The sequence below is a fragment of the Natator depressus genome, chromosome 7, assembly GCF_965152275.1.
Source record: "Natator depressus isolate rNatDep1 chromosome 7, rNatDep2.hap1, whole genome shotgun sequence".
NCBI classification, from domain to species: domain Eukaryota; kingdom Metazoa; phylum Chordata; order Testudines; family Cheloniidae; genus Natator; species Natator depressus.
Window position 1 is genome coordinate 24020677 of NC_134240.1, and position 15986 is coordinate 24036662.

At 45.3% G+C, this 15986-nt stretch overlaps 1 protein-coding gene across 1 annotated transcript in view; it reads right to left on the bottom strand.

Moving 5' to 3' along the window:
• NCKIPSD (NCK interacting protein with SH3 domain) overlaps positions 1 to 15986 on the bottom strand; it is a 101053-nt gene that overhangs the window by 61077 nt on the left and 23990 nt on the right. Inside the window, exons 2-3 of the mRNA XM_074957681.1 lie at positions 2760 to 2872; positions 489 to 690 (exon numbers count right to left, since the gene is read on the bottom strand). Coding sequence (XP_074813782.1) covers positions 489 to 690; positions 2760 to 2872 — 315 coding nt within the window. The remainder of the gene's footprint in view (positions 1 to 488; positions 691 to 2759; positions 2873 to 15986) is intronic.

Here is a 15986-nt window from a genome sequence, read left to right on the forward strand (position 1 = left end):
TTCACAAGAAAACAGGATGTTCACAACCTGAGCAGAGGAATAAGCAGACATACAGATGAATTCCTAAGGAACAAAGATCCTGTTTTTGTGCAGATTTAACAAGGAGAAAATTAAAGCACAGAAAAAATATGACCTCAGCAGAACCCCTCTAAAAACAATGTATTTCAAAGTATTCTCTGAGGACTTGGCAGCTCTTTAAAAAGGTGTCAAGAAAGAGACAGTAGCACAAACTAGAAAAGATCTTGCACGTTTACATATAGTCTTGTATCCTCAGTGATCTCAAAGTGCTTTATAAATGTAAAGAATACACAGGGATCATACCAGCCACGCCTGGGATGGGACACAGTAGCTGTATAGTAGCAAACAGTGAAGCTACACTATAGTTCAAGGCAACAAGTGCAACTGAAACTGCACAGGGAATATTATGTATGATACAAGAGGGAGGGAACCTTTAAGTAAGAATCTAGGAGAGGCCAAGATGCCGTTACCTGGTAAAGGCCTTCATCATCCTCTTGGATCTCCGTGTTTGGCAGGCTGTGGTGTCGCTCATAACCTGTCCGGCACATGCCATTGGGCTGTCGTGCTAAATCCAAATGGTGATCACTGGAGGATGGGGTCATAATCATTCCCTGACTGGCTGGTGAGTGACCTTTGCGTGACACAGTCTCCTTCCGATGATGGATCAGTTTCCTGGCAGATGGAACGGGAACAAGGGCATTAGGGACATGGGTGAAGCGCTGAAGTCAGTACCCAATGCCAAGAAGCTTAAGTCTGAAACTGGACTGTGGCTACAATAGACGTCTCCATAGTGAGGATCTTTACTGAAGATAGAATAAGTCCAACTCCATGGAACTACTGACTAAGCACCTCTCAGAGAGGAAGGAAAAGTCTTTGTAAAAAGCACATTATTTGTGAATCAGGGCTCATAGGCGACATATCTCCACTTCATGGTATAGAGGCCTAGTTGTTATGCCACGAGCTTTAGACTTGCCTGCACCTTAGCTCTATGGCTCCCTTACAATGTCCATGATTGTTTGATTTGAGGTGAAGCAGAGATGCCTTAATCCATAACTCAAGGTATCAAAAGTCTCATAGCAAGCAATTGTTAATGGTGTATTACAAAGACACCCTGCTCTGACATCCCTGTCTCAAGCACTAAGTTTTCTATATCCCAATAGATTTACATTTTTAAGCAATGAAGGAAAGAAACAAATACACCAAATCCTCAACATGCCCCTCCCAGCGAAACTCAACTTCAGCAAGCTCTGGACACCAATTCAGCCTCTCTCCACCTTTAAATGACACCTTCTTTGTCCTCCAGGAGTGGGCTATTAAAGGATCACCCTGCAATTGCTGCCTGCTGAAGGTAACATATCTATTCTTCGTATTCTATACAGGTTGTTATACTGTCCTCAGTACTGTAGTGTCTCAGAGCCTTATGGAAGTGCATTAAGCAATGTGGCTCACCTTTGTCATGTGCGGATCTATTCTCCCTCAGACCCTCTCCCATGGAGAAAAGTGTGTGTGTGTACAATGCAGTGATCTGTCTGGACTTTTTTTGAGGGATGCAGGGGGTTGAGGTCCATTGTTCGCAGTGGAGAAAGTTTCTAGAGATGCCCTTCTCCAAGCCAACCACCACAAATTGTGCATTTGTGGGTGGGTGAACACACATACAAAAATCATCAGTGCCTATGGAATCAATCCCGTTTCATCTGGAGCATTAAGCACAACTCAGACCACCCAGTGAGGGGAGGTGCAAGCCATGCATGATGCAGTGACCACCACTGTTCAGGTGGGTTTTTATTTCAGGGCAGGGGAATTATATGTGACTACTAGCTGCACAGTTTCCTTTACATGATGCATTTGGCAAATTCAGCCTTGAAACCACTTTGTAGCAATGTCAAGATGCTGCAGTATCACTTCTCTGAGCTATCTTCTAAAAAGTGCCTAGGTGTTTCAGTGCCACTGGCTGGACAGCAGCTGCAGAAGGTACAATTACTGTGCTATCATCAGGGAAGGTAGAGTCCTCACCCTGGAGGAGCAAGGGCCAACAGACAGAGAGAAACAAGGAGTCTCTAGACCTTAACACTGCATCACTGACTTTAGGGGAGAGATGTCCTCTTGTTCATGTTTTAACCAAGAGCAGATTTAAAGATAAGGGTCTAGAGGCCAAGTGACCTAAGAGCCTGGGGGCAGGGAGAAAGGAACCAGTGGGGCAGCTGCATCTGAGAGGGCAAACTGGAATGGCCAAAGAAGATGTAAAATCTCTCCCCCAAACCCGGATTGCAATTGAACCAGAGTATTCTCCCCCTCCTCCATCTCCCTCGCACTTGTAGAGAGAACTGCCAAGCAAGCCTTTAGCTGATGTGACACTCCAAGCCACATGCAGTGGGTTAGATTAGCAGACAGGTGCCCAGTGAGTTGGAGAAGCTGCTTTGCTTGGAGGAAAATGGAATTGTGGACAGAGATTGAGAGGAGACGCTGCAGTGGTGATTGAAGACTCAGCTCTTCATCACCTGGCTCTCACATCAGTGAGTTGGAGGGCTCCCCAAGTACTTCAGTCCTTTGTTTACTTAGCAGCAGTGGTGTTCCAATTACCAACTGCCAACCCGGCCATCCCTTATTAACCACACCCAGGACTGGAACAGTGAACAACCTCCCACCGTGGCTGTACCACTACGTTCACTCTTTCCCTGCCTCTTTGGGACTCGACAGCTCAAGCTCTTTTCTCATCTGTCCCAGCTATTGGCTGTACTTACTGGAGGACATCCCTCTGCTCCAAGTTGTATTTGCCTCCATTCTTCATAGCTGCATTGTGGATAGCCTCAATAGCTCGGTCAATGGACTGCAAAACCACATCTTGTTCCAGCACCTAAGGAACACAACACGCTACACATTACCAGGTCTTCATTTTCAGATTCCTTTCCATCACACTTCACAGTAAGTGAAGCTGACAGCATAAGAAATCCCCAGGAGCAGGCAGTGCAGAGAACTCAGATGACTAATGGAAATAAGAGAAAGGCTTTAGTTGTCCAGAACCACAGCATGTGATGATAGCCAGTGTCAACTGTCCTGGTCTGTTCCCTACCTCTTTGAAGAATCAACTTTAAAAAAAATTTTTTTTTTTAAAATGTGCAGGTGTACACAAAATGGACTGTCTATTCAAGATTTATTGTTAGAGATGAAAAACACACCACAGCTCCATGCATTTACCTTCTGGGCCCTGAATTCCTACAATTCGTTATATGAACATCAATTGCAAAGAGCATGGAACAGCTCTTCAAACCAATTTCATATTCAGATTGCCACAGAAAGCTTTTGAGTTTCCACTGCAACACAATTTGTTCCATGCTTATTCCTTCTGCTACACTTACCCACCTCTAGAGTAACATGTACACCAAGTATCTGGAGACCTTCTCATGCCAGTTCAAACAGTACCGTTTGCCCTCTTATTCACATTTCTTGCTAGTTTTCTAGTTGCTGCTGAAATGGCTTTTCCAGATTCCTACTCAAGTCATCATTGTATCATTTGCTCTTCTAGTTACACGCCTGCCAGCCAGTTTATCACTTTTTTTGTTGACAGTACCAGCTTTTCAAGAAGAAAAACAGAAAACATCTAATTCAGTCAGTCAGACCATGTTCAAAAGCCTTGGAACAGGTTTAACTTTGTCATTCTCAAAACCAATACTGCACCTCACCGGCAGGATTTAAAACTGAAGCAGTTTCCCCAACCGCGTTGAATTACAGTTCATTCTTCCTTTAACATGACTTGGGACCTTCTATTCCCCAGTGCTTTTGCACCATGGCTTTGTCTGTTTAGACTTCAAATCCTAGATCCATTTCTCCCAACCCACTTAGCGGAGATGGAGGCAGACACTATGCTACAAAAACCAGACTAGGTGCATATCCACAAAAGACAGGTTGGACCAGAGCCAAATGGCTTGCACTACAAGGAATGACTGGAATGAAAGAACAGGAAAGATTCAAGTTGGCCTCTACGCTTGAAATATTCCTAAAAGGTTTTGTATATTAAGACGTTACAGATATTCAGCACTTCCACCTGAAGTTCTTTACAACCATTACGCAAGGCTCACTTTTAGGCACAGGGCAACTGAAGTCCAGGGTAGACTGTGTATTGGTGAGTCATTTGTGCAAGGTCACAAGTCAATAGTAGAACCCTGAATATAGATAGCCCAGGAGTATTAACTCCCAACTGAGTGTGCTGACCATTAAATAACCCTGCCTGCGTTCTTAGCTCAGTGCGTGTGGGTTTTTTGGTTTTAATCAGGCATTCACTCCATCTGTCTGAATGCTGAAGATCTCCTTCATTTTCCTTGCTTTACCCCCGCCCACATCACAGCAACCATTTATCTGGCCAAAGAGCATTTGGAAGCTCATCAAGGATGCACCTTAATTGGCCATGGGGGGTTGCTACAGAGCAGCACACGGCAATCCCTCTCCACCGCGGGTGAATGCGCTGCCTCCACCGCACTGGTGTGCATGCTCTGATAACACACCGTGTATTATTTATGCATTGATTAATTACTAAGCCAAATGTGTATTCACAGCAACCTGCAGACAACACTGAAAAATGCCGGACAAGGCAGGGAATGAAAGTGCCTCCCTGAAACACTTCATTTTTTCAAAGGGACCATTTTTAGTTTTCTTGTAAAACAAGCGATAAGGAGAAAACAGCAGGGGAATCTGTTTTATAGGAGACAAATGCAAAGTATGTTAAAATAAAAATATCTGCTCATTAAACACTACAGATGTGGGCTAAGCTACCTCAAACAGCCCAGCATGCACCCTGGGAGAAAGCCCCCCAACCGTTCCCCCTCCTAGGCAGGCTTTTCCACCTCTAATGAAAGATCTAATTTAAAAGCCAAAGCAGGGCTTACTTGAATATATTTAGAGCAGTGTTTGGGAAGGAAGGAAAGGCAAAGCATTTCAGAGAAGGCATTTCACATTCTGAAAAGATAGGAGAAAACTTAGGTGAGCTGTGTTTCCCCTCTGGGATTGGGAAAGTATAACAGTAACGAAACCTTCAGTGCTTCCCTCCTCAGGGGAGAGAGGGCTACTTCTCTGAAAGCTGCCAACATCTCCTCTTATAAAAATGTTTTAGTCCCTCCACCTGCAAAGCCCCTGCACTGCTTCCAAATGTCCTGGCTGAAAAGTGTGATGCAGCACTTGCCACAGCCCCTCAATACCACCACTGAACTGGTCTCGTATCAAATGACGCACTCAACTCCCTGTATAGCCATTCACTGAGTCAAACCGCACAATTAAAACAATTCTCAGGGTTTACACAAAGTGTGCACCACTGCCAAATCTTGCCACTGCATGGTTTTATGGCGATTCATCTCACCCTCCACAAGGCCCAGTGCTTTTAGATAATCACTGCTCAGTTACATCTTCACTTAGACTGGAAGCTCTTCAGGGCAAGGACTACACCTTTGGTCATTTGAGCACCATGCCTGCAGTGCTGTATAACTATGTTGCATACCTTGTGCTGATTGGTTGCTTGCTGCAGCCTCTCCTGCCCCCTACATTCCTTTGCCCTACCATCCAGCTAATCCCCATGGAAAGGAATGAAACAACAAAATCAAGGTACAGAACTAACATGAAATTTGCAATCCACCACACTGTTAACTCTATTTATGTGTTATATATCCCATTCTCTTACCTAGGGTTGCCAACTTTCTAATCGCACAAAACTGAACACCCCTGTCTCACCACTTCCCCGAGGCCCCCCCCTGCTCGCTCCATCCCCCCTCCGTCTGTCACTCGCTCTCCCCCACCCTCACTTGCTTTTACCGGGCTGGGGTGTGGGAGGTGGGTGAGGGCTCTGACTGGGGGTGCAGGCTCTGGGGTGATGAGCGGCTTCGGGTGCGGGGGTGGGTATGGACTCTGGGATGGGGGTGCAGGCTCCAGGTGGGGCCAGAACTGAGGGGTTCAGGGTGTGGGAGGGCTCTGGGCTGGGGGTTGGAGTGTGGGGTGTGAGGGCTCCAGCTGGGGGTGCAGGCTCTGGGGTGGGGCCAAGGATGAGGGATTTGGGGTGCAGGAGTGGGCTCTGGGCTGTGGGGCAGGGTATGTGTGAGGGGTCCGGCTGGGGGTGCGGGCTCTGGGGTGGGGCCGAGGGGTGCAGGAGGGGGAGTGCGGGCTGCTACGTCCCAGTGGCCCCTAGGTGCATGGGCGGCCAGGGAGGCTCCATGTGTTGCCCTCATACCTGCAGTCGCTGCCCCCACAGCTCTCACTGGTCACGGTTCCCACGCAATGGGAGCTGTGGAGCCGGCGCTCGGGGTGGGGATAGCATGCAGAACCTCCCTGGCCGCCCAGGCACCTAGGGGGCTGCGGGGACCTGGCAGCCACTTCTGGGAGCCTCATGGAGCCAGGGCAGGCAGCCTGCCTTAGCCCTGGGCCCCCGCTACACCACCAACTGGACTTTTAATAGTGGAGCTGCCAGGGTCCTTTTTTGAATAGGTGTTCTGGTTGAAAACCAGACACCTGGCAACCCTACTCTTAGGGTGACTTGGCTGTTTAGACTGCAATATCTGCAGGGCAGGGGACTTTGTCTTACTCAGTGTTTGTACAGTGCCTAGGACAATGGAGTCCCATCCTCAGTTGGCCCCAAGGCACTACCAGAATAATGATATGCTTGCCATTCCTGGCTAGTCACAAGTCACCCCTACATTTCTTAATCAATCAAAACGGCATTGGCAAGGCTCCACTGGGAGAAGAGAGAAAAATTCTGTGCAGTCAGAAAGGACCATGGATTCTGTAAAGGCAAAATTCATAGTTAGGATTGCAAATGTCTTAGCTACAAATTCTTTCCCCCCTGTAACTTAACCAGCAGCCATCTCAGAAACTCAGAGCAATATTTGCACTTAAAGGTCTATTCTACTTCCATTTTCTCTCTCCTTTTTCCACTGTACTTTAAAAAGAGCATTACTTAGCATAGTATCTGTGGTTCTTTGAGATGACTGCCCTGCATGCAGGTGATTTATGGGGCTTGGGAGCATGAGGGCAGAATTTCTGAGCAGTAGTATCAGCTGGGGTTTATGCACACTCTGCTAATGCACATGTAACCCACAATAGCATAGCATGGCTCTGTAACACTCTGCTGGCTGGACTATATAGAGATTTATGAATCTGCTACAGATTTTGTTCTAGCAGGTCTCAGTTCAGGCAGTAGAAACTCATGCATTTAGAACCAGAGGTGTGGAGTCTGACCTCCACTGCTGACATCTCCCTCAGAGGCATTCCATTATACAATCATTCCCTCCATCCTGAGGATAAGGCGGCGTAGTCCCAACCATCACTTATCATATGCCTACACTTAAACCACTGCAGCTGCACCACTGTAGCACTTCAGTATAGACACTTACTACAGCGACAGGATGGTTCTCCCCTCCCTGTAGTAAATCCACCTCCCTGAGAGGAGGTAGCTAGGTTGACGGAAGAATTTTTGTACCAAACTAGCGCTGGCTACGTGGGGACTTAGGGTGGCTTAACTATATTGCTCAGGGGTGCGGATTTTTCACACCCCTGAGCAACATAGCTGGGTCAATCTAACTGTCTAGGGTAGACCAGCCTTTATCTTCGATCAAGCATCTACAGTAAGACTGAAGTAGTGGGAAAGTAAGGCAGGTAGCATGTATCCCTGGATGGATGTATTGCAGAAGGACACAGTGTGATGCCCATGCATTTGACTTAGACCAAATCAGCAGGCCCACAACAGCATGGATCCTGGATCCCTAAATATAACTAAATGGTCAGTGGAACTATAAAATTCTTGTTAGCTATTGACTATACGGGCTATGAAAACAACTGTGTAGACAAGGAAAGGGAATGAGGGCTGACAGGGAGTAAATGGACACACTGACTATGGTGACCAGAAGAAAGTGAGTGGGCGGTTGAAGCTGCAATCTTATATATCCCCAGGTGGGGAACTGAATGCACAAGGATGCAGCAAGGCATATTCACATGTCTATTCAGATGTTCCTTGCTTTTCTAACCACCTACACTGAAATGTTTTGTTGTTGTTCTGCGTTTGTACAATGCAGTGGTGGACCATGACTGGGCCTTCGAGCCACAATTATAAACAATAGTGCAAGCAGTGCTCTAAGAAGAAGAATCAATAGGATACTCTTAGCTAACATGGATGGAGTCAGACTGATATTTTAGAGATGTATTTGTGATGAACTGGGAAAATATTTTGATTAATACTGTGTGTCGCTCAGTTTCCCTGTTCCATTTTGTCCTGCTGCCTGCTCAACACATACAGATAAACCAAAGGGGGCTGTAGAGGTGCCAAGCAAGGAATATAAAACAATGACAGAAAAGTCGGCTTCAATTGCACAGTTGTAAAGGAGTTAAGATAGCAATTGATGGCTCCATCCAGACTAGAATGGGGTACCTTCCCCAAGGCTGGGATCAAAGGAGGCAAAAAATTTAAGAGACCATAGAAAAGGGAGAGGGGATTTGGGTCAGAAAGGAAAAGCTGACAGCTAGGAAGACTCACAGAGAGAGGGAGAGACATATGATGTGAGCAGGCTGCTAAACCCAGCTAGAGACAGAGTTAACTGGGATATGAGGGACTTATGAAGGTGTAACTAATATCAGTGTAGGCCTTTTACCGTTACACTTTGCTCTAAGGGTATGTCTACACTGCTATTAGACACCTACAGCCGACTTGGGCTTGCAGGGCTCTTTAATTCCAGTGTAGACTTCTGGGCTCAGGCAGTTCAAACTCTGGCATCCTATCACCAAGCCCAGAAGTCTACATTGCAATTAAAGAAACCCACGAGCCCAAGTCAGCGGACGTGGGCCAGCTACAGATTTTTAACTGCATTATAGACATACCCTAAATAGCTTCTTCAAAAGATACAAAGTATTTCTATATCACTGCAAACATACAGTGTCACAGACACCCAGAGAAAAAGAGCTTTGGGTGCCAAACCCAGTTGAACCTGCTGAAGTAGTCACAGCTGGTGCCCAAGGGCCGTAATCCAGGTCCCAGTCAGAGCAGGTGAACTGCAGAATTCCATCCAAGGAGTTAGGGTACACTTACACTGCAGTTAAAAACCCACAGCTGGCCCATGCCAGCTGACTCAGGCTTCCAGGGCAAGGCTGTTTAATTACAGTGTAGACTTTCAGGCTTGGACTGGAGCCCGGGCTCTAGGACCATGAGAAGTGGGAGAGTCCCAGAGCTTGGACTGCAGCTAGAGCCAGATCTGCACCACAAATAAACACCCTGCAGACAGAGCCCCATGAGCCTGAGGCAGCTGGTATGGGCCAGCCATGGGTGTCTAACTGCAATGTAGACATACCTTTAAAGGCTCGAGACCTGACACTAGGTGGTGATGCACTTGATAAGATCCATAGATGGGACAGTGGTGCAGCTAGCCTGGTAACCATGACAGTAGTGACTGAGATTTTATCTGAAAAAGCATTTATACTGATTGTCATTCCAGAAGAAGGTTGCAAGAGAAGAGAGATTAATTGCAAGTTTCTTGTTAAAGAAATTAAAAGAAATTTCATCAGAGAGACTGTGCTCTATATCTGGCCTGGCACGTAGGCTGGACACCAAAGGCAAGCCAGAGGGAAGAGCAGTTAACTTTGACAGTCACTGCCCCCACTAGTAATAAGAGGTTGAACTAGTTATACCTCAGTCTATAGCCTATAAAATGGGGCTCCTCAAAAACACAAGAATCTCCTCTTATGCACGTGAAATTCATTTAACAAACAGGTTACATTTAAATCATGCACTTTAATAGTGTATAAGAATGGAGGTTTCCTTCTTTACAGCGTAGCAGATGGAATTATAGAACCTTCCATAAATCAGTATTTCTCTCTCTCTCTACTAATAGCATGAGCAAACAGGAAGCATGTCGCTAGAGCTGGTCTGCAGGCTTCCTCTTCCACCCCATAGCATGGATAGCAAACATTATGATGGGGAGAGGAGAGGCAAATACAGATCTACACTTTGTACCACCATGCACAGCCGATCACTAACACATTTCAAGCGCACCCTTCCCAGATCCCAAAGGGACAGGGATGGACACCAGTATGCATTTCTCATATCTGACATCCTCATTCTGCTGAGGGCACTTTTGTCTTAAGGAAATATTTAAACCCCCTTGAAATCTGATCTCCCCCCCCCACACTGAAAAATAAAATCCAGAAGGTCAGTATTCTTGCTATCCCTCTCCCAGTACTGGGAAGAGAAATTTAAATCGATTCAGGGTTTTAGCATTTCTCAGAAAACCCCAGTGCGTGTACTGTCTACAATGGCACTCTAACCTTTCCCCTCAACAGTCCTCACTCCCTACTTCCCCAATACCAGCAAAATAAACTTTCCTCCTTCCTCATTTTGCGTTCATCTGCAAGTGTCATTCTGCAAAATGCCTGGGCTCTTTAAATGCAATCAGAGCGAAGAACTTGTTCCGCAGTCCAGAATAATCATACCTTTCAGACAAGCATTCCTCTAGACAAATGGGCTGACAGTGAACATGGACTACAGCCATGCTCTGTGCACACACACGTGTGTAAAATTTACATATTTACTGCACTGGCCCATTACAGATATGACAGGCCCTGCAAACTCTCCCTTCTAAAACAAGCTTTTCCTTGCCTTTGGGAAGGTTAGACAGAAGGAAACAATATTCCATCTCTTCCAGTTCTTCATGATCATGGGGACATCTGATCATGTGCTTTAGCAAAGTCAGTTCGCACATTTCAATATAGCTACTTCAGTGCTACCAATGCTGGAAGAGATAGCATAGAGTCACAGAACTGGAAGGAACCTTGAGAGGTTATCTAGTCCAGTCCCCTGCACTCATGGCAGGATTAAATATCATCTAGACCATCCCTGACAGGTGTTTATCTAACCTGCTCTTAAACTATGGAGATTCCACAATCTCCCTAGGCAAGGACAGGGGTTCAGATGATTTTACCGTCAGGTCATTGCTCAGGGTCTCCTGACAGTAGTATGAACACCAAGCCCTCCATTAGCAGCTTAGTTCTGGTGCAGTAGCACTGGTGAAATCAGAATATTTATTTTTCCAGTGCAGACGCACCCAAGGACTGACAACACAAAACTAATTCTTTGTTATCCAAAGATTAGAGATGGACATTACCTAGGAAAGATAACAGCTTGAGAAAGTCTTATTCTTTAAGATTTGTGCTAACAAAGCAGCAACAAACTCATCCAATAACCCAGCAGGATAATGACTATGTCAGACACAGTATTTATAAATTATTACAGATCAGACCTGCACCCTTTACACTAACATAATCTTCAATGAAATATAAGATGAAGAGTTTAAAGAAATGATTGAAGCACTTCACCCTGAATATGCTCTTCAAAACCGATTTAAATTCACATATCCACTACTAGATGGCAGAAGTGAAACAAGAGAACAAATTAAAGAACAAAAAGAATCCACATCGACACGAGTACAAAAAGTAAGTAAATCCTGAGAAGTGACCTGTGATGGTTACAAACACCTACACAGGGAAAAACAGGCACCTTCCTTCAGCTATTGTTTCTACAGCTGAAAAGGAAACTGGAGACCACTGTGTTTGCTGAAGATGCCATTCATGAATGAAGAGAAAAGTATGAGATGGTCTTTAATGAAGCTATGAAAAAGGACAGAATTCCTCAAGGACAATTATTCTAAACTTCTGACATATGGGTGTTTGGCATTCTATTTAAACTTCACTGAAAAAAACCCAACAGTAGTAGTAGTAGTTACAGAAATCCAAAAACTCTTCCACCACCACCATTAGCCTCCAATTTAATGGCTGAAAAAGGAGGATTGATGCCCCAGCTCCTCAGTGATATTTGGGCTCTATCTGCATCCAGTTACCACAAGTATGTTGAAATGTCTACAAATCACAAGGAAACTCTGGTCAAAACATAGTTGTCATATAAAGTGTGTGCTAATTTACAAAAGCAGTTGAAGGTGGTTTTAGAGGTACTTGCCATATTACAGGCTGATGTAGTCTCAGTTGAAATCTGTCTTGAATTGATTAGGAAAGAACTGGATCTACACAAGGAGAAAACTAAAAGACTATTCACAGAAGCTATGGAACCTTTCCATTACCTGGCAAACATGACTCATCCTAAAGACAGAGGTCACAGGATGGAGTCCACAAGAGGAATCAACAGCTGAAACATGGCTGATGGAACCTAAAGCGGAGTTCCTTTCTTCTCTTTATCATTTAAGACCCATATTTCTACCCAAATCTATGTTTAGGAAGGAGGCTGCAGCAAAACGGTGGAAAACGGAAGGTAAAATCATGGTAGACAGAACAGCTGAGTTTAGAATGCTGTCATTTTTCAAAAGACCTCTTCTGCATACCCAGCTCAGCAGCTATCGACTGTGTTTGCAGCACAGTAGGATTGGTATGGTCGAATCTTTGTAGCAAGCTAGGGCTGAAAAAAAAAAAAACTGGTAAAATTATATCAGTTTTCAAGGTCAGGCACAAAAAACTGGGGCAGATACAAAGCTTTATTGTTTACTTACAGAATTTCAAGCTTTTCATTTTAGACAATTTTATGTTTGAAGGATACGTTTACAAGATCAATCACATGCTGTGGATTGTGCTTTATTTAATATCATTTTGCATAGAGTTTTTTTTTATTTGTGTCCCTTCCCCCACCAGTCATTTCTCTTGCCCCCCGGGGTGGGGGATTAAAAAAAAATTACAACCTTGTGCTGCTGTCAATGCTCATATTGCCGATAACCACAGGCAGATATTAGCAGCAAGTTCTACAGCTTGGTTCAACCATTTCAAGAGAGGGTCTGACTTGACAGGAGAGAGAAGGGAGAAAAATAAAGCTGACCTCACCCCCCGAGCCATTGCTTGCTGCTAGATCGATAGCAACCATCAGCAAGCAGTTATTATAGGGAAGCTGCCAGCAGTCTCACAGCACCTCTATCACCTGCAGGGCTGGCCAGGTGCAGAAAAAAAAGCTAGGAATTTGAGAGACAGGAATCAATGAGGGTGGCAGATAAGCTGTGGATTTAGACCAGACAAAACCTAAGTCTGCCACATGGAGCACAAATGTAGATTTCAGGTATATGCTCCATAAACACAACCATATGTACTTTATTAAAGCCACCAATGAGGAAAAGGCACTTCTTACCGTCAAGGGGCAGATGGAGCGGAAAGTCATCAGTTCATTTTTTTTCTGGACAGATGTGAGAATTGCACAAAAAGAACAGTAAACTAGACAGAAAATCCCAAGGACCTTTTTAGCAGCTGTTGTCACAGAACCCTAGAGCCTGAGAGAAGACTGCTCCTTTCTACCCACCTTTCATTATCAGCACAAACTTTAAAGAGGCCATAAGAAGTTCCTTAAACAAGGATTATTCTGGACTTGAGGATCAAAGACGCCCTGCCAGCTAAAGGACCAGTTAACAGTCAGGCTGGAAAAGGAGCCTCCAGTGGACTGGACACAGATTATATTCAGCATGCAATCTGAGGGTAAATCTGCACTACAAGTGCTACAGTGGCACTGCTGCAGCTATGCCGCTGTAGTGTAAACACTTACTATAGTATCGAAAGGGTTTTTCCCCCCACTGCTGTAGTAAATCCACTCCCTCAAGAGGCAGTAGCTAGGTTGATGGAAGAATTCTGCTGTTGATGTTGCTTCATTTACAGTGGGGGTTAGGTTGACGTACCTACATTGCACAGGGGTTGAAATTTGTCACAGCCCTGAGTGACAGCTAGATTGACCTACGTTTTAGGTGTACACCAGGCCCGAGAGTTTACCTACAGAGAGGTCTAATCACAACCCTCCCACCAGTAATTTGCAGGATTCTTTCCACCAAGTCAGAGAGGCCCCCATCTTGATGGGGAGATGGTCACTAAGTGTTCATATTGTGTTTGCTCTGTATATATACACTATTCAAAGCCAAACCAGCAGGCAGCAGAGACATCTGGCAGACACCATCTGATCCAGGAGAGTAAGGCAAATCTGAACCAAAGTACAAAGGTTGTGCATAAATGGATCTATAAATCTGCCCATAGCAGATGCGAAGAAATGGTGCAGCGACAAGGTTTATGCTATGATTTTTGGACGTGTCCTGCCTTAAGATGCCAGTTGTCCACATATGGGAAGATGGTGTGATGGGGTTCAGTCACAGAGATCCCCTTGGGACTGTCACCTGATGTGCTGAAATTACCTCTGAGCCCATTTTCCCTGCCAGCTTGGGACTCCAGCACCCTGCCTTGTTGACCAGACATTCTAGCCTGCTGCAACACAGACCCAGGGTCTGGGCCACACCCCCAAAGCTGCAGACTAACTAAAAACAGCTCAGCAGGTTACTTGTCTCCAGCACCCAGCTCCCAATGGGATCCAAACCCCAAAGAAATCCATTTTACTCTGTGTAAAGCTTATACAGGGTAAGTTCGTAAATTGTTCACCCTCTATATCACTGATAGAGAGATATGCACAGGTGTTTGCTCCGCCGGGTATTAATCACTTACTCTGGGTTTATTAATAAACAAAAGAGATTTTATTATGTATAAAAAGTAGGATTTAAGTGGTTTCAAATAACAGACAGAACAAAGTCAGTCACCAAACAAAAAGCAAAAACATGCAAGTCTAAGCCTCATACATTAAGAAATTGATCATACATAATCTCTCACCCTCAGAGATGTTCCAGTAAGCTTCTTTCACAGACTAGACTCCTTCCTAGCCTGGGCTCAATCCTTTCCCCGATAGCCCTTGTTAGTTCCATCAGACATCTCAGGTGGTAAGCAGGGGTTCTCATGACTGTCCACTTCTTTTGTCCTGCTCCATCCCCTTTTATAGCTTTGGCACAATGCGAGAATCTTGTCTGTGCTTGTCCCCACCCCCACCTCATCAATGGAAAAGTACAAGGATTAAGATGGATTCCAGTATCATGTCACGAAGATCCCTCGTCTCCATTCTTCCTGGGTTAGCCCACAAGGTAAATAAAACATTACAACCAAGTGTCCTAGTCAATGGGAGCCATCAAGATTTTAAGCCACCATTAATGGCCCACATTTCGCTTAATTAAAAGAGGACCTCAATTATACTTCATATCTCTAGCTTCAGATACAAAAATGATGCATGCATGCAAATAGGAGGAATATATTCAGTAGTTTATAAACTTTGTTATGATACCTTACAAGAGGTCTTTTGCATAAAGCATATTCCAGTTACATCATATCCACACTCATAAGCATATTTCCATAAAACATTATGGAGTGCAATGTCACAGATGAGTAGTCCTGCTACTACAGGAAACATAGCTGCAAACTAAAGTATCTTTTGGTTGGAGGGGAATATTTTTTCCACTGGTATGCCCCGACTCTCCCAATGATGAGAATGTCAGGTCCAGTTCCATCAGCAGTGCTACCAGTTCCGATGTCAGGAAGCTGTAGCTAGCAGATGGAATGGGAAATGGGCTCCTCCCTGGTGAGGGTTGGGCCCGACAACAGGGGGGACCGTGGGTCCAGGAAGATAAAAATATCCTCTGGAGTGGTTTAGGATATTGAAGCTTTAGAAGGCTGCGTCTCATCGCTCTGCACCACCGGTGTCCATGTACAGGGATTCTTAATAACTGGTGGTTTCTGCTGGGGCTATTACAGTACTGCCTCTGACCGAGCAATCATCAGTACAAATGGTTCACAGTCCTTAGCTCCCAACACTTTGTCTTAGTCAGTATTGTGTTCGGTGTTGACGATGTGGACAGTGGTACTGAAGGGGCCTTGTTTCTATATGCCTTCTGATCATGACCACAAGGTTTAGGACAGGGGTCTCAAACACGGGGTCTGCGGGTTATTTCCTGCAGCCCGCCAAGCCCTCCGTGTCCTCCCAGAGTTATTTCTTGCATGCTGCCAAGCTCCCCTCCCACCCTGCTGTTTAGCAGCGCTTAGTACTCTCCAGGAGGGAGGGGGGGAGGAGGTGGAGAAGAGGCGGGGCCGGGGCGGGGATTTGGGGAAGG